Source organism: Astyanax mexicanus, chromosome 24, assembly GCF_023375975.1.
Source record: "Astyanax mexicanus isolate ESR-SI-001 chromosome 24, AstMex3_surface, whole genome shotgun sequence".
Lineage (NCBI taxonomy): Eukaryota > Metazoa > Chordata > Actinopteri > Characiformes > Acestrorhamphidae > Astyanax > Astyanax mexicanus.
The window spans coordinates 33833797-33849473 of record NC_064431.1 but is presented as its reverse complement, the minus strand read 5'-3'; the positions used below and the strand labels follow the sequence as shown (position 1 = coordinate 33849473).

The 15677-nt window shown below is 35.5% G+C and overlaps 2 protein-coding genes across 3 annotated transcripts in view; one reads left to right on the top strand and one right to left on the bottom strand.

Moving 5' to 3' along the window:
* The first annotated feature begins 560 nt into the window (after nucleotides 1–560).
* On the top strand, nucleotides 561–15336 carry LOC103032686 (poly(rC)-binding protein 2). 2 transcript variants are annotated; one of them, XM_022682458.2, is made up of 13 exons: nucleotides 561–739; nucleotides 1958–2097; nucleotides 2493–2516; nucleotides 2616–2648; nucleotides 2734–2850; nucleotides 3751–3882; nucleotides 3977–4105; nucleotides 5034–5108; nucleotides 6314–6355; nucleotides 7308–7380; nucleotides 7984–8036; nucleotides 8138–8307; nucleotides 11068–11531. In XM_022682458.2, the coding sequence occupies exons 2-13, from the start codon at nucleotides 2029–2031 to the stop codon at nucleotides 11483–11485; spliced, it is 1335 nt and encodes a 444-aa protein (XP_022538179.2). In that variant the 5' UTR covers nucleotides 561–739; nucleotides 1958–2028; the 3' UTR covers nucleotides 11486–11531. The 2 variants fall into 2 exon arrangements, with proteins under 2 accessions (XP_022538179.2, XP_022538178.1); XM_022682457.2 differs by lacking the exon at nucleotides 11068–11531 and adding an exon at nucleotides 15001–15336 and having other exon boundaries at nucleotides 562–739.
* The window catches only part of iqsec1b (IQ motif and Sec7 domain ArfGEF 1b), a 333817-nt gene continuing 332781 nt past the window's right edge, over nucleotides 14642–15677 (bottom strand). Inside the window, exon 17 of the mRNA XM_022682469.2 lies at nucleotides 14642–14755. The gene's annotated coding sequence lies outside the window, so the exon portion shown is untranslated. The remainder of the gene's footprint in view (nucleotides 14756–15677) is intronic.

Sequence of the window (15677 nt, the reverse complement as noted above, 5' to 3'; positions counted from 1 at the left end):
TATAGATTATAAACAAAAGCACTGAAATGCTGTATCTGTACTCTACTGGAACACAGCCTGCCTGCAGAAATTTAGTTAGCTAATTTTAGAGGGGATTTATTACAGTAAAAATTGCATGCAAGGAAAGAAAAACTATCTAACACATTTTTCAATAAATAAATAGAGTTTTAGAACCAAAATAATAATAATAATAATGATAATAATAATATATTGCAATAAAGACACAAATGTGTATATAAATCTATATAAGGTGTATATAAGTGTATAAAGGGTGTATATAAAGTGTATATAAGGTGTATGTAAGTGTATATAAGGTATATATAGGTGTAAATGAGGGTATATAAAGTGTGTATAGGTGTATATAAGGTATACTACTGTAGTAAACAGCCTTTAATTTACAATAGACAAATGTGTACTACTACTACTACTACTACTAATAATAATAATAATAATAATAATAATAATAATAATAATAATAATGTAAAAAATAAAGCAAAATAAAGCTTCCTCTCGGTGGGCGTGTCCGGGGGCGGGGTCTGGGTGAAGGGTGAAAGTTGAGGGTGTGCTGTTTGTTGTCTTTGTGTGGGACTGGAGCTTCAGCGCACTCTCGGTTCTCCCTGCTCCCCGAGTCCTCTCTAAATCCCCCCCTTCATCCATTACCCTCCTCCCGCTCCTTCCCCTCTACCCTCCGCTCCCTCCGCTCCCCTTTACCCTCTACCCTCCCCCGGCCCGCCGACAGGTAAGCGCTCCGATCACCGCAGCCCGGTTCCTAAACCCGGGGGACACTGCGGGAAACAGCGCGGAGCAGCGCGGCCTGCTAGCGCTGGATAGCATTAAGTAGCATGGCTTATTTAGCTTAGCTAACTCTCCGTTCTGTACTTATGGGGATAGCTAATATAGTTAGCTTAGCCTAGCATTAGCTTGTTAGCTAGCGTTAGCTGGTCCTGAATCCCTCAGCCAGGCCTCAGTAAGAACAGAATTACAAAAATGGGGTTCTAACTAAAGTTTATAATGATATAACTGCTCATAATTGTCTAATTTCATTGCTTTAATTAGTGTTTTAGTTTAGTTATGTGTTTATTTTTTATCAGTTTGGTTAGCTTAGCTTAGCAAACAAGCTGCGTGGCTGTAACGTTAGCTACCTAGCCTAGCTTTAGCCAGTTTCTTATATTAAATAGGGCTGGGTGGTATGATCCTAAAATTATATCACGATATTTCAGTGTATTTTTGCCGTAATGATATTTTAGACTATATGACTAAACATTGAATTAAAAAAAGATAATTCCAAGAATACACGTCAGAATAATATATATAATATAATATATAACATAGGTCAATGATCCAGCATGTAGCTAGCTAACTGAATAGCTAAACAACTAAATAATTCCAAGAATACACTATTGCATCAGAGTAATATAACGTTATATAGTATAATATATAACATAGATCAATTATCCAGCATGTAGCTAGCTAAGTAAATAGTTAACTTTTGTTGCTTGGTATATTTCATATCCATAAATGCAAATTCAGTGTTGGTAAAACAACTGTGCTACTATACTTCATATATGTGACTCCATAGGAATAAAATACTCACTCTAAAGGACCTAAATTGACCTCTTAATCTTTTTTACGGTAATATTTGTTGCCTCTTTACAGGCTTTTTACATGTTTGTATGTTGTGATTAATAATAGTGATAATATTAAAAAATATATTTATTTTTTCAGTTGTCAAAAAGTGCAACGTTCAGTTTATTCAGTTCAGGTTAAGACTAGAAAAAATGGAATAAAATAAATAAACCCTGGAGACCTGCTAGAGGAGGAACATACATAGACACAGAGATGTGTAAATCAAGTTGGTAATGTACTCTTGAGAGGGGTATCCAGTTAACAGTCCAGTAGATTTGACCGAAGCACTTCATGTAATTGTAACCTTTTTCTTTGTATTCGTTTGCTTCAGGTCCAGCTTTGTGACCAAAGACTCCCTTTTCCTATCACATTCAACTCATTAACTCTATATAAGCCATCATAATGGACTCTGGTGTGATTGAAGGAGGACTCAACGTCACGCTGACCATCAGACTACTCATGCACAGCAAGGTAGGCTTCTGTTAATCTGATTTAATTCTTCAACATTGACACCACCATAAAGTATTAGCATTACTTTTATTTTTCTTTTAAGTTCTTCAAGAACCACAGAAACATAATTGTTATGGCTATTTAGAAATTATCTGTAGATAAAGGGTATATTTTATCATAAATTTGAGCAAAAGAATCAGTTAGAAACCTTAATCCTAATTCATTATTTAGAAAAGATGCAGATTGTACAGCATTTATAGTCTACTTTATAGACTAAGCTATTTTGCGTACTAAAAAGTACAAGCTTTAATATTTATATTTGCCTATAACCTTTATTTATGAGGAGTAATCTGTATGTTAATTAATTTAATGTATATAAGCTAAAGTGATTCCTTTAAATTTGTGTGTTTATACAGGAAGTTGGAAGCATAATCGGCAAGGTTGGCACTTTTTTTTGTTAATTTTCCTTAATTTTCCACATTTAAAATACAGATTTTGTATGTGTATCTAAATCTATTTGCGTTTCCTGTTTGAAACAGAAAGGTGAATCTGTGAAGAAAATGAGAGAAGAGGTAATTTTAATGCTGCTGTGGATTTTTTAAGAAATATATATTTATTAATATACTTTTAAAGTAAACAGATTTTGCTCTTTTGCAGAGTGGTGCACGGATCAACATCTCCGAGGGGAACTGTCCAGAGAGAATCATCACTCTAGCAGGACCGACCACTGCCATCTTTAAAGCCTTCTCCATGATCATCGACAAACTCGAGGAGGTACAATTTAACCCTGGAGTCATTTAGGCACTTAAATTGTGCTTTATATGTTAAATATAAAGTAATTTATTACCCCAGCTGACCTCCAGTTTTAACATTAGGGTCCTTCCAGTGAATAACCATGTATGTTATAATTTCATATATATTTATAAAGTATCTTCATACATTTAGTAATACCAGTCTAAATAAAGCATAATTTAGGGTTTTTATGTACAAAAAAAAGAATGAATGACTGATCTCTCCCCAAAAGTTTTGAATATTGGGATATGTTGTTTTTTATAAGCAGTCTTTTAGTAAATTAAATTTTTTTTGCAAATTGCATTTGTGTAGAAATTAAAGGGTTATGAACTACATAAAGGGTTAAAAGCAAAAGCTAAAATCTGTATAAGTTGTCGTATCAACTCACACTTTTTACTCAAGTAATTCAAGTTAAATTCTTGGTAGATATTGATATGTGTCTTATCATTTCTGTCTTATCATTTAATTTTATTATTATGTTTTTTTATTGTTTTTGCTTTTGTTCCCCTACCCCTAAACTCAGTTTTTCTTTTTCTATTTTTTATTTGTTTTATATTGTTTTTTTTATTTTATAATATCTTAATCATATTAAAATGCGGGGTCTATTTCTATTTATTTATTTATTTATTCCCTGTGTATTCACTTCCCCTCAGTTACATTCAATGTACGATTGATTGATTGATTGATTGATACTCATATATTGTGGTAATTACCCATTAGTGTTCTATATGCACCCGAAATTAAGCCAATTTTGCACCAATAGTGAGTCTTATTAACTGCAAAATGCAACCGTACATCCTCCTGTTATCCCTCATTTATTAGCGCAATTACTGTTGTTTTTATTAAACATTTCCAATAATCCGTGATCATCTCTCCTCGCAGGACATCAGCAGCTCCATATCTAACAGCCCGGGCTCCAGCAAACCCCCCGTCACCCTGCGCATCGTCGTGCCGGCCAGCCAGTGCGGATCCCTCATTGGGAAAGGGGGCTGCAAGATTAAAGAAATCAGAGAGGTAGGGAATGTCTGAAACTACTAAATTAAAAATAGAATAGTAAATCTGGTATTTCAGGGTGATGTAATGTCTGATATCTCTGTTTCTCTTAAAGTTAACCGGTGCACAAGTGCAGGTTGCTGGAGACATGCTGCCCAACTCCACAGAGCGAGCCATAACCATCGCCGGAACCATACAGTCCATCATTGAGTGCGTCAAGCAGATCTGTGTAGTGATGCTGGAGGTAGGAGGTTTTGGTTTTGAATTATTCTAGTATTATAATTTTTTTTTTTAAAGGCTAAAATATTTTGTTTTTGGGAAAGTGCATTTGAATTGCTTGATTGAAGAAAAGGTAAATAAATAGTCCCATTTTGAGTTTTGCATTTCTTTTTCTTTTCTCTAAATCTCCTTAAAAACTTAGTTTTCTGAATCAGTTTCTTTGATTTTGCTATTTATAGGTTTATGTTTGAGTAAAATGAACATTGTTTTTATTACATATCTATTTAGAGCATTTATTTGCAGAAAATGAGAAATTCCTGAAAAAATTTCAGAAATAATCAATATTTGGTGGAATAATCCTGGTTTTTAATCACAATTTTAATTTCATGCATCTTGGCATCATGTTCTCCTCCACCAGTCTTACACACTGCTTTTGGATAACTTTATGCTGCTTTACTCCTGGTGTAAAAATTCAAGCAGTTCAGTTTGGTGGTTTGATGGTTTGTGATCATCCATCTTCCTCTTGATTATATTCCAGAGGTTTTAAATTTGGTAAAATCAAAGAAACTCATAATTTTTGAGTGCTCTCTTATACGTTGTATGTTTTTTTTAATTAATTTTATTTATGAATTTATTTGTATTTAAGCATTTCCTTACTTTTTGACACCTTATATAATTAGCTGCACTGTGTGAAGATAAAACAGACACCTTTTTACAAGTGAGCTTTAAAAGCTTTTCTGTTTCTTTTTAGCTCTTATTTAGGAGAAACCTGCAGATTTACTCATTATTCGACCTGCTGTGCTTTTTTTTTCCTTAGAAGAACAGATAGCGTTAAGGATACAGTTAAAGATAAAACTGATCTGGAGAAGCTCTTTGGTTTACAGATTAAAGAGACAGGGCCTTGTTTTTATTTTGCTGTTCCTAAACTCATGCAGGGCACCGTTTCTCTGTAGTCTCCTCCAAAAGGTGTGACCATTCCATACAGACCCAAACCGTCGGGCTCGCCTGTGATCTTCGCTGGAGGACAGGTACATTCAGATCTTCATCCCTCTACTCTTTCTCTACGTTATTACATGGTTTGTACAATCATTAAAAACCGGGTAAAGTCATGGAATTGGGAAAATAGCAATAATTTCCAGGCCTGGATAAGTTTTGGAAAAATAAAAATACCCAGAAAGTTTTGAAAAAGTCATGAAAATTTGCTCTACAAATCTTTGTGTTTCAGTTTATGGATATAGAAAATCTATTTTGAGCTAATAAAAACATAAATCAGCTCATCATTAACTCAGTAATTTAGCCCAAAACAATGGAGATCTCAGGACCTGACACACATTTTATTTTTATTTTATTTTTTATTATATTTTAGAGTAAAATCAAAAGCAGTTACAATTACTTGACAGTGAAAAACAACACTTTCTATGCTCAACATTTTTTTCCCCCACATACAAACTCACAATATAGCAAAATGTAATGAGATAATGAATAAAAATAAAAATACTAGCACAACAAAAATACACACTCACAAAAAAAAAAATAATAATAATAAAAAAATAAAATAATAATAATAATAATAATAATCTGACACATTTTATAATAAATTGTGTCAATATTTTTATCAGATTGATTTTAGACCTGCACTGCACTGGTGTTTAAAAAAAAAATTGCCCTATAGGCCTGGAAAAGTCATGTAAAATCGTGGAAATGTATTGGTTAAAATGTGTATAAACCCTGTTATTTAAAGGCCTTTGCATGTAAGTGTCTGATTGGTGCAGGGGGTGTTGAATTTTCTATTTTTTTTATTTTTTTTTTACATTTTTTAGAAATTATGCATCTCTAAACTTTGTTTCTCAATGCTTTTACAAGGAATTTCATTAGCATAAGGGCCTTTTTACAACTGTTATAATTGTCGCAAAAGTGTCTCGATTTGTTCCTCACAGTTAAGCACCATCAGGTCTTTTGGCTGATTTTTTATTGTTTATTATTTATTATTTATAGAGTTTATTCTGACCTAAAACTCTGTTAAAAGCGTTTTTAAGATAATGCACTGGAATAAATTTTGTTAAATATGCAACTTACAAACTGTGTATATATGTAAAAAGCTTAAGTTTGAGAGATAATGTTTGTCAAATCTTGTAAAACGATCCTTTTTTTTGTGTTTCTGTGTAAATGTTTCAGTCAGTAAATGAAAAAAATCCCCTAAAGAATATCATTAAACACTGTGATCTGATTACAGGCATATGCCGTTCAAGGACAGCATGCAATCCCCCAGCCGGATGTAAGTAAACCCTGCACCCAGACCTCAAGATCATTATGTTAGAGCTTTAACGATTAGTAACACCGTAAACACACCAGATAAGGGACAAGACAACACCTGTACTGTACTGTATATCAGCTCATTATACACATTTAAATATATTCTCTCATATAGTGTTTAAATTCCACTTTTAGTGACTACTGCTGACTCTGGAGCGATAGAGAGAAAATCAGAGAGCGAGAGAGTTACTGCAAGCTGCAGCTAGGGTTGCCAGGTGCATCAAAAATCCAGTTTAAAGTCTGTCTTAAATCATCAATATCTAAGTTTGCCACAGTCATTTACAACCCACTAAGTTTTGTATCCTTATTTTTAAGGATTTTTAGTGGCCACTAAATATAGAAGTAGCCCAAAAAAATTAAGCTTATCAATCAAGTCCAGTTTGTGGAAAACCCTCCAACCTGGCAACGTGGGTTACAGAGACAATTGAAGAGCATAGTACAATAATATTATTACTAAGATAATTAAATACAAATATATAAATAATGAACTTTATAGACTTAATAGCAATTTACATTAATTATATATTTTTTTCAATGATTTTCTTTTAATATCATTATATATATAAAAAAAAATACCTAGTAAAGATTGATAACATTTTTTATCAAGACATCAAAGTAATATATAAATGCTGTTAATATTTGCATCTCAATTGAAATATAAAGAGCCATGGAAACCCTGGAATAGGTCTAATAAATGTAATGTTATTTTTTAGATATTATTTTTTTTGTGTATATATTAGCATACAAACAGTATTACTACCTTTTTATGTTTCCAAGTGTTGTTCAAATATGTTTTTCTTTTGCGTCACAATGTTTACGTGTTTAAAATTGTTTTGCATTTGGTGAACAGTGTTCCTATTATTCCCTTTTTTACAGTCTTTTTATTTATATTATTTTTCTCTCCACTTTCTCAGCTCACCAAACTTCACCAGCTAGCAATGCAGCAGAGTCCCTTCCAGCAGATTCCCAGCAACCAGGGTTTTACTAGTAAGCTTTCTATTATATTTACTATTTTAAATTTTACAATGTACATTGGGTAATAATAGACTGTTGTAACTTTTGGCTTTACATTCCTGGGGTGAACCTGACCTGATGAGTGCCAGTTTCATCATTGTAGCATTTTTGATTGTCTACTTTTAAAGTTCTTGAAATTCTGCTTTTCGGATTGACTGACCTTAAATTTTTTATAAAAGTATTTTTTTAATTCTTTAGTTGAGTAGTTGTTTCTTCTCATAATCTGGATTGGAACATTACTGAAATATTCACTATTCACTGTATACCTGTAACTCTACCTCTTCACTACTTTACTTTAACTGATGCTCTCAAACACTTTATTAAGAGACAAGAAATTCAAGTAATTAACTCTTGATGAGTTCAGCACAGCTGTTAACTGAAAGCCTGAATTCCAGGAGACTCTACCTCATGAGAAAATGCCAATATATGCCAATATATTTGAGGTGCCCACTTTGAATAATCTAAAATATTAAACATTCTGGTTTGTTAAACCCTTTTTAATAAATAAACATGTTTTTCTCCAGAAAAATATGGGTTTTCTATCAGTGTTTTATTGAGTTCAATATCTCCCTACAGCCACAATGGATGCTGCTGCACAAACTTCCCATGAGATGACCATTCCAAATGATGTATGTACTAAAATTATGTCTTAGTTTTTTATGTTTGTATTCAATTTTTCTCTGTATTTACTTATTTCACTTTTTAAAACCTTTGTTTTTTGAAACCGCAGTTAATCGGATGCATCATTGGCCGCCAAGGAGCGAAAATCAACGAGATCAGGCAGATGTCCGGAGCTCAGATTAAGATCGCCAATCCTGTGGAGGGATCCTCTGACCGGCAGGTCACCATAACTGGATCGGCTGCCAGCATCAGCCTAGCGGAGTACCTCATCAACGCCAGGTTTATAATCCTGTTTTCTCCCACTCTCTTACACACTGTAGTTTTCAGATTATAAGGCGGATTAAGCGACACTAGTAAGGATGCCTACATCAAACTGAGCAGAGGTGTCCCCATGTTTCGCCTAGGACAAGGGTGTCCAAACTTTTTTTGTTGGGGGCCAAAAAGAGAAATACGTGCTGGTCAACGAATTAGAATAATTTGAAATAGTGCAATCATGAAATTCTTTGAATGCATTTTTTGTTCAGAAAGCAAATCAGGTGTTCACCGCACCTGTCCTACTCGTTAGACTAATCACAGAACTCGTTACCTGGAAAAAAATTTGCTCAGCTGAGCTTTCCAAAAGGCCCATTTAGGCCATTTAACTGTGACACTGTTGTTTTATTGAATTAGAATAATGGAGAAACCGTTTCATTGAATTAGAATAATTTTTATTATAATTACAATCATCACTTTCTCAGTATTTTGTGGCTGCCCCCTTGGCTTGTATGACTGCCTGAAGTCTCCGCGGCATCGATACAGCACCTGTATATTTGAAGTCACGGGCCACAGACTCTGTAATAAAACAAATAATGAAATATACCACTTTAAATAATACTTTTTTCTTGATTATTTCATTTACTCACCATTTTATTTTACTAAATATCCTTATCTTTGACAGTGTTATGTAAATTGATGTTTAATTTCATGATGTCTCTCCTTAATTATGGCAACTTTTAGACTCTTTGGACCGTTTTTCTGCGCTAGAAATGCGCACTCTCTCTGCTTTTAGACTCTTTGGACCGTTTTTCTGCGCTAGAAATGCGCACTCTCTCTGCTTTTAGACTCTTTGGTCCGTTTTTCTGCGCTAGAAATGCGCACTCTCTCCGCTTTTAGACTCTATGGCCCGTTTTTCTGCGCTAGAAATGCGCACTCTCTCTGCTTTTAGACTCTTTGGACCGTTTTTCTGCGCTAGAAATGCGCACTCTCTCTGCTTTTAGACTCTTTGGACCGTTTTTCTGCGCTAGAAATGCGCACTCTCTCTGCTTTTAGACTCTTTGGTCCGTTTTTCTGCGCTAGAAATGCGCACCCTCTCCGCTTTTAGACTCTTTGGCCCGTTTCTGACACCTAGCGTTCAAACTTTGAATCTCTCATTATAAAAACCTGCTTAACAGCAGGCCAACTTTCATTCTATTTCTAAAATACCTCGCGGGCCGCTCCAAAAAAGAAAACGGGCCGCAAATGGCCCGCGGGCCGTAGTTTGGACACCCCTGGCCTAAGTAAACAAAACTGTAATTCTTAAAAAAAAAAAAAAAAACATTTTCTTTTAAATTCAAATGATTTTTCTCCTGAAAACTGTTTATTTAGGTGAGGAAAGTGCTTCCATTTATTTATAAGATGAAGTTTCCAGTTTTTTACTAAGGCTGGGTGCAGCAGCATTAGCATTAGTGGCTAACTGCTAGTGCTAGCCGTGGTTAGCGCTGGAGAAACTACTTAAAACTCACCCTTATAACTCTGTACTTCAGTGGAGTGTCTTTACTGCTTCTTAATACCTGACTGATAGAATTCATACATAAGGAACACCATCGATTTTTGGAAAATTAAAGGATTTTTAGTGCGCTTTATATTCCGAAAAATATGGTACACAGAAAAACACAGTATTCTTCCAACATCTCAAATTTGATTTACAATTAGGGTTGTTTCCCGGACAGGGATTAAAGAGTTAAGGGTTTCGGTTATGCAGCATCTACACATCATTTTATGGTGATTGCTGTTTTGCACAAGTAGTTTAGAGCTTAAGAGCAGTTATACAGACTTATGGCAAGGTAACGTTGTGATTTTAAAGAAAAATATTAGTCTTGTGTATTTGCAGTTGCCACAACTTTTGTTTAGTTCCATTACATTATTATTATTATTTTATATAAACCCAGAGTCTTGGTAAGTTACTGTGGTTTACAAGGACAAAAGTTTTGTTTGTTTTCACTGAATATTTTACAGTACTGTAGAAACCTAACATTTTCGTTGCAGTCATGTATATTCTTGAAATAACAGCAGAGTGACAAAGTCCCTCAAAATATATGTTTAAGTTACTGCTTCATTACTCTGCGTGGTGACGCTAGAATCAGATGAAAAGGTTTCCATGTTTTTTGCACTATAAGGTGCACCGGATTATAAGGCGCATTATGTGACACTAGTAAGGAGCAGGGGTGTCTCCATGTTTTCCTTCTAATTCAACAGGTCTCATGGCTGGGTGGTGGGGGGGGATACTAGGTTAAGTAAACAAATCAGTAATTCTTTAAAAAACAATTTTTTTTAAAGTAAGTTTATTGCGTTTGTGGCTAACTGCTAGCGCTAGCCACGGTTAGTAGTAAATGGAACCCGATAGTGCTAGACTGAGGAACCCAGAGTGTTCCGGTGAGCCAGGACGCAGACACACAGACTACAGTCTTATATACTCACCTCTGAATGGCGAAAGGGTTAGCGCTTAGCACTGCGGTTAGCGGCTAATGCTAATACTGCTCAAGCCACAGTGCTGAAGAACTAAATTGAAACTCCTGTATAACTCTACCTAAGTTTGCCTTATAGTGCGAAAAATATATATAGAAAAATATATATATATATATATATTGCTGAATCATGCAGCTGTATCGTGATAATAGTATAGTAGGATATCATATCGTGACACACCCTGTGATCCCCACCCCTTCTCATAACCAGCCCTGTAACCCATCCCTGTAACTGTGTCCTCCCTTTTTATCCCCTCTTCTCTCTCTCTTTCTGCAGCATCCCGTCCTCTAAACCCTCCTCCTCCTCCTCTTCCTCCTTCTACCTGAACCCCGAACAGACCCTCAGCTCCAGCCTGTACCCTCCCATCTCTACTGCTACTGCTCCTGCTACCTCCACCTCCTCCTCTGTATCCCCCTCTTCCTCCTCCTCCTCGTCCTGTGTGGTGACTCCTCCTCCCGTCTCTGCCATTTCTCTGTCCTCCCTTTTGGTATCGAGTCCTGGTCCTTCCTCCACCTCCTCTCCTCCTGCGTCTCTCTCCTCCTCCACCTCCTCCTCAGCCTCTGTCTCCAGTGTGCTCAGCATCAAGCCCCTGCCCCTCCTGTCTCTCCATGTCGTTAACGGCCTTTCTCACGAGCCTAAACTCAGTCCTGATCTCGGCTCCAAGCCCAAGAAGCGCAGGCTCTCGCCGTATTAGGAGAACATTGCTCCTGATTTCTCCTGGACTGATATATATTTATCTGTACACTTCATTTAAAGGCCCTTTCACACCAAGTACGAGTTTTATAGGGTGAATAAACCCCCCCTGATTTTAGCTGACTCCACCCAAAAAAATGGGCACTGGGTGATGTATGGGTTTAGGGGTGGGGCAGATTGGGCGGAGCAGTGTTTTTTTTGGAGAATATAAGAGGTAACTAACCCCCCCCCCCCCCCCCCCCTGATTTTTTCTGACTCCTCCCTCAGATCAAATTTGAAAAATGCCAAAAAATGGGAGATGTAATTTGGGAGGGGCACTGGGTGATGTATGTGTTTAGGGGCGGGGCAGAAGGGAGAGCTAGGCTAAGCATGGTGCATCTGATGGCGATAAGATGCGGATGATTGATTAGCATATTGTGATGCGTCTTTGTACCAAAGTACACAAAAACATCATCCTCACCTATAGCACAGCTGAAACTGCGAGGGCGTTGCAGAGGTGAAAAAACTATTTAAAAAAATAAAGAAACACATTTTAGCTTTTAATGAAATAAAATTCTGTTTTTTTTTTTTTCTCTAGTGTCTCTTTAACACATACGATTTTTCACGTAGTGGATCCTTCATGTCGAGTCTAGCCCATTTTTTGCACTCTGTGCTCTGTTAAAGAGCCTACATACTTCATAAATGTCTTAGAAATGTCAATTATTTTAGTTTATCCATCTATTTACTGCTTACTGCATTCAGTCTCTTTAATTTCCTCCTTCACATAAATGAACACTCATCAGAGAGAGAGAAAGAGAGAGAGATGTTCTGCTTTTAGATTAATGCTAAACTCATCCAAACTATGAAAAAAAAACGCATGGAATTATTTAGTAAACCTAAAAACTGAATGTTTTATATTTTACATTCTCTGCTAGATTTTCTCAGTCAGCTTCATGACGTACAGTAATGGCTTTTAGTTAATCACTGTGCCTCATCAAGGGTTAATCATTATGATGATGAAACTGGCACTCATCAGGACCGATCAGGAAAGAGAGAGCGAAAGAGCGAGAGTTCCCTCTGTTGACTTGGTTCTGTATTATTTAAACTCCACAGTTTTATAGTCTGTGTTCTGACTCTATATGAAGGGCATTATTAATATACACGTCTTCGTATTAAAATCATATGTAAAAATCATATATGGTGTGAAAGGGCCTTAAATCTAAAGCAGAGCTTTTATCTGTATCTGGCTCTGTTGTCTGTGATGTGATTTAAAAACTAAAAACAAACATTAGGGCATATATACAGCATATGCAGTATCTACAGTATCTACATATATTTATTTATATCGAAAGTTGATATTTAATATATTTAACATTATATACTCATGAAAGTAACATGAGTTCTGAAAGTGTTGGTGGTGTTTTAGAGCTCTAATCTGAGGTAAAATATTGATTTTAAAGGCAGATATATAACGTAAACTGACTCGTACTGCTACAGTGAGCTAGCCTGTTTTCTGCTCCAGGATGTATTTATTTCTGATATCATTTTAAATGAGCATGTGTTGCTAGTTATCTGCGACGGTATGAGATTTTCTTGGACTGCTTATCAAGATTGGTACAATTGATACTTTGGTTAAAAGTAGTTTTTAGCCAAGCGTGAGAACCTAAATGACTGTACATAATGAAAGGGATGTCCCGATCTGAGGATTGCCCCATATCAACCTACCTTTTAATGGATTAGCTATTGATTATTTTGATCCAAGTCCAGTTTTGAGGCTTTGTTGTAGCCACAGGGTTTTAGAGTGGCTCAAATTCGATCTTCGTGGCTACAGGTGTGGTGTTTTTGTGGCTGTTTAAACAGCAAAAAACACACTAAATCTCATTTTTATTTATTTTTTATATATTTTGATTTGAGCCACATCACTATGTGATGTTGAAATCTAATACATATCCTAATTGTGTCAGTGCGACTATGTCTGAACATCCAAATCATAAAGGAAAAAAAAGACTGCAAGGAGAACAAAAAATATGTATAATTAGACGTAAAAATGGACAACAGGGGTGAAAAAGGCTTTTAGTGGCAGAAGAATTAGTTAACGGAGCTCAGGAACAAATATTTGGACTGTTCGAACCATGTGGTGTTCCTAATAAATTGTCCGAACGTGGCTACAGATTGTTTGACTGCAGTGTCAAAGTTAAAAAGTGGTTGAAATAACATGTCTTGAGCTAAGAAGTGAGCTAAAGAGAGTTATTTGTGATAAGCTCATTCATGGCCCTTGAGATACTGATTTATTATGCTGGATTAAAGCGAAACTTAACGTGAAGCACTGCTCTATCATGGGTCATGTATGCCACTTACAAAGCAACAAACATTTAGATAGATGTCAGATATGGGTCTCATTTAAAAATAATTATATTGATTTTATGAACTGCCTGAAATAATCATCAGATTTGGACAGAAAATCAGATTTGAGCCACTTTTACCCGAACAATCGTTTAGTAATCTGATCGGGACGTCCCTTCCTTAAGCTGTTGCTGTTAATAGTATGATCACTCTGACCAAAAATGTTTCCTATTTTTTTTAAATGAGTTAAAAAGTTTGTTTAGACTGTTTTTATGATTTTTTGTATTGAATTGCTGATTGTTTATTTGTAAAGGGATGTGATTAAAATAACAGATGCGCAGACATGGTGTTCTGCATGTTATTCTGCATTATACTGCTTCTGTCTATATACACACACACACACACATATATATCCTTAGGACTGTCTGACGGATTACATTTTCATCTTGCTTTCAAAAAAAGGTCAAATTAATAGTAAATTTACCACATTTTTACATGCATTTTTAAATATTCAGAAATATAGTGCAGTATGCATTGTTGGTAATTATAAGGTACCAGAAATTTCGAATCGAAATGCAAAAGTGCATTAAACCAAACTGAACTGCTTGAATTTTTGCACCAGGAGTAAAGCATCATAAAGTTATCCAAAGCAGTGTGTAAGACTGGTGGAGGAGAACATGATGCCAAGATGCATGAAAAAAAAACCAACCAGGATTATTCCACCAAATATTGATTATTTCTGAAGTCTTAAAACTTTATGAATATGAACTTGTTTTTTTTGCATTATTTCAGGTCTGAAAGCTCTGCATCTTTTTTGTTATTTCAGTCATTTCTCATTTTCTGTAAATAAATGCTCTAAATGAGAATATTTTTTATTTGTAATTTGGGAGAAATGTTGTCTGTAGTTTATAGAATAAAACAACAATGTTCATTTTACTCAAACATAAACCTATAAATAGCAAAATCAGAGAAACTGATTCAGAAACTGAAGCGATCTCTTATTTTTTAGGGAGCTGTATGCTTAAAAAAAATTAGTCTTTTTATTGTAAATGGTTTTTAAGACGTGTTTTAGACGTGTACTGTGAGCTCAGGTGGCTGTTTTCTCTAGACTCTCACTGTTAACAGCGTTTGATTGTGAGTTTCCTGTAAAAAAGATGATGATGATGATGATGATCTTCCTCCTCTCTCCTCCAGGCTCTCCTCTGAGGCTACAGGACTGGCGAGTAACTGAAAGCGCAGGACGTGGATCTGCCTCAGCACCACGTTCTCCATCAGCACCTCAGAACTCCAGAGCTCTGTGTTTCCTTCAACACTAGCCATAATCCTCTGCCTTTCCTCTTTATTTCTCCTGTATGAACCTTTTTTAAATTATGTTTGGTTACAGCTTTTAGTTTGGATGTTTCTCGGCAGAAGAGTTGGGATGGAAAATCTGAGTAGGTATAGGTTTAGTTTTGTAATTTAATGGTGATGTTTTTCTTTATTACGATCAAATGAAATACAGAAAAGAAAAATAAACAGATTACAAAAATACCTGCAGTCGCTGATGTGATCCTTTATTGAATGTATGTCTAAAGCACTGAACCCAATGAATATCCTGAAGCAATGTGTGTGTTATATGTGTGCATGAGACAGTGAATGGTTATGAGATTTTCTTAAGCATGAACGTTATAGTGATTTAGTTATTAATAACTGAAATCTTTATATAAAACAGTCATCCTGCATCTGTAAGAGCTTAATTTATTTTATTTATGACTGGAATTAATGGTAGTTACAATACAATACAAAGGCAGCAGAATAACTGCTGGGAAATGGGATACCTCTCATTGGCGGGGGTGCTGAAGTTGACACCAGATGTGGCTTTACAGTGCCTT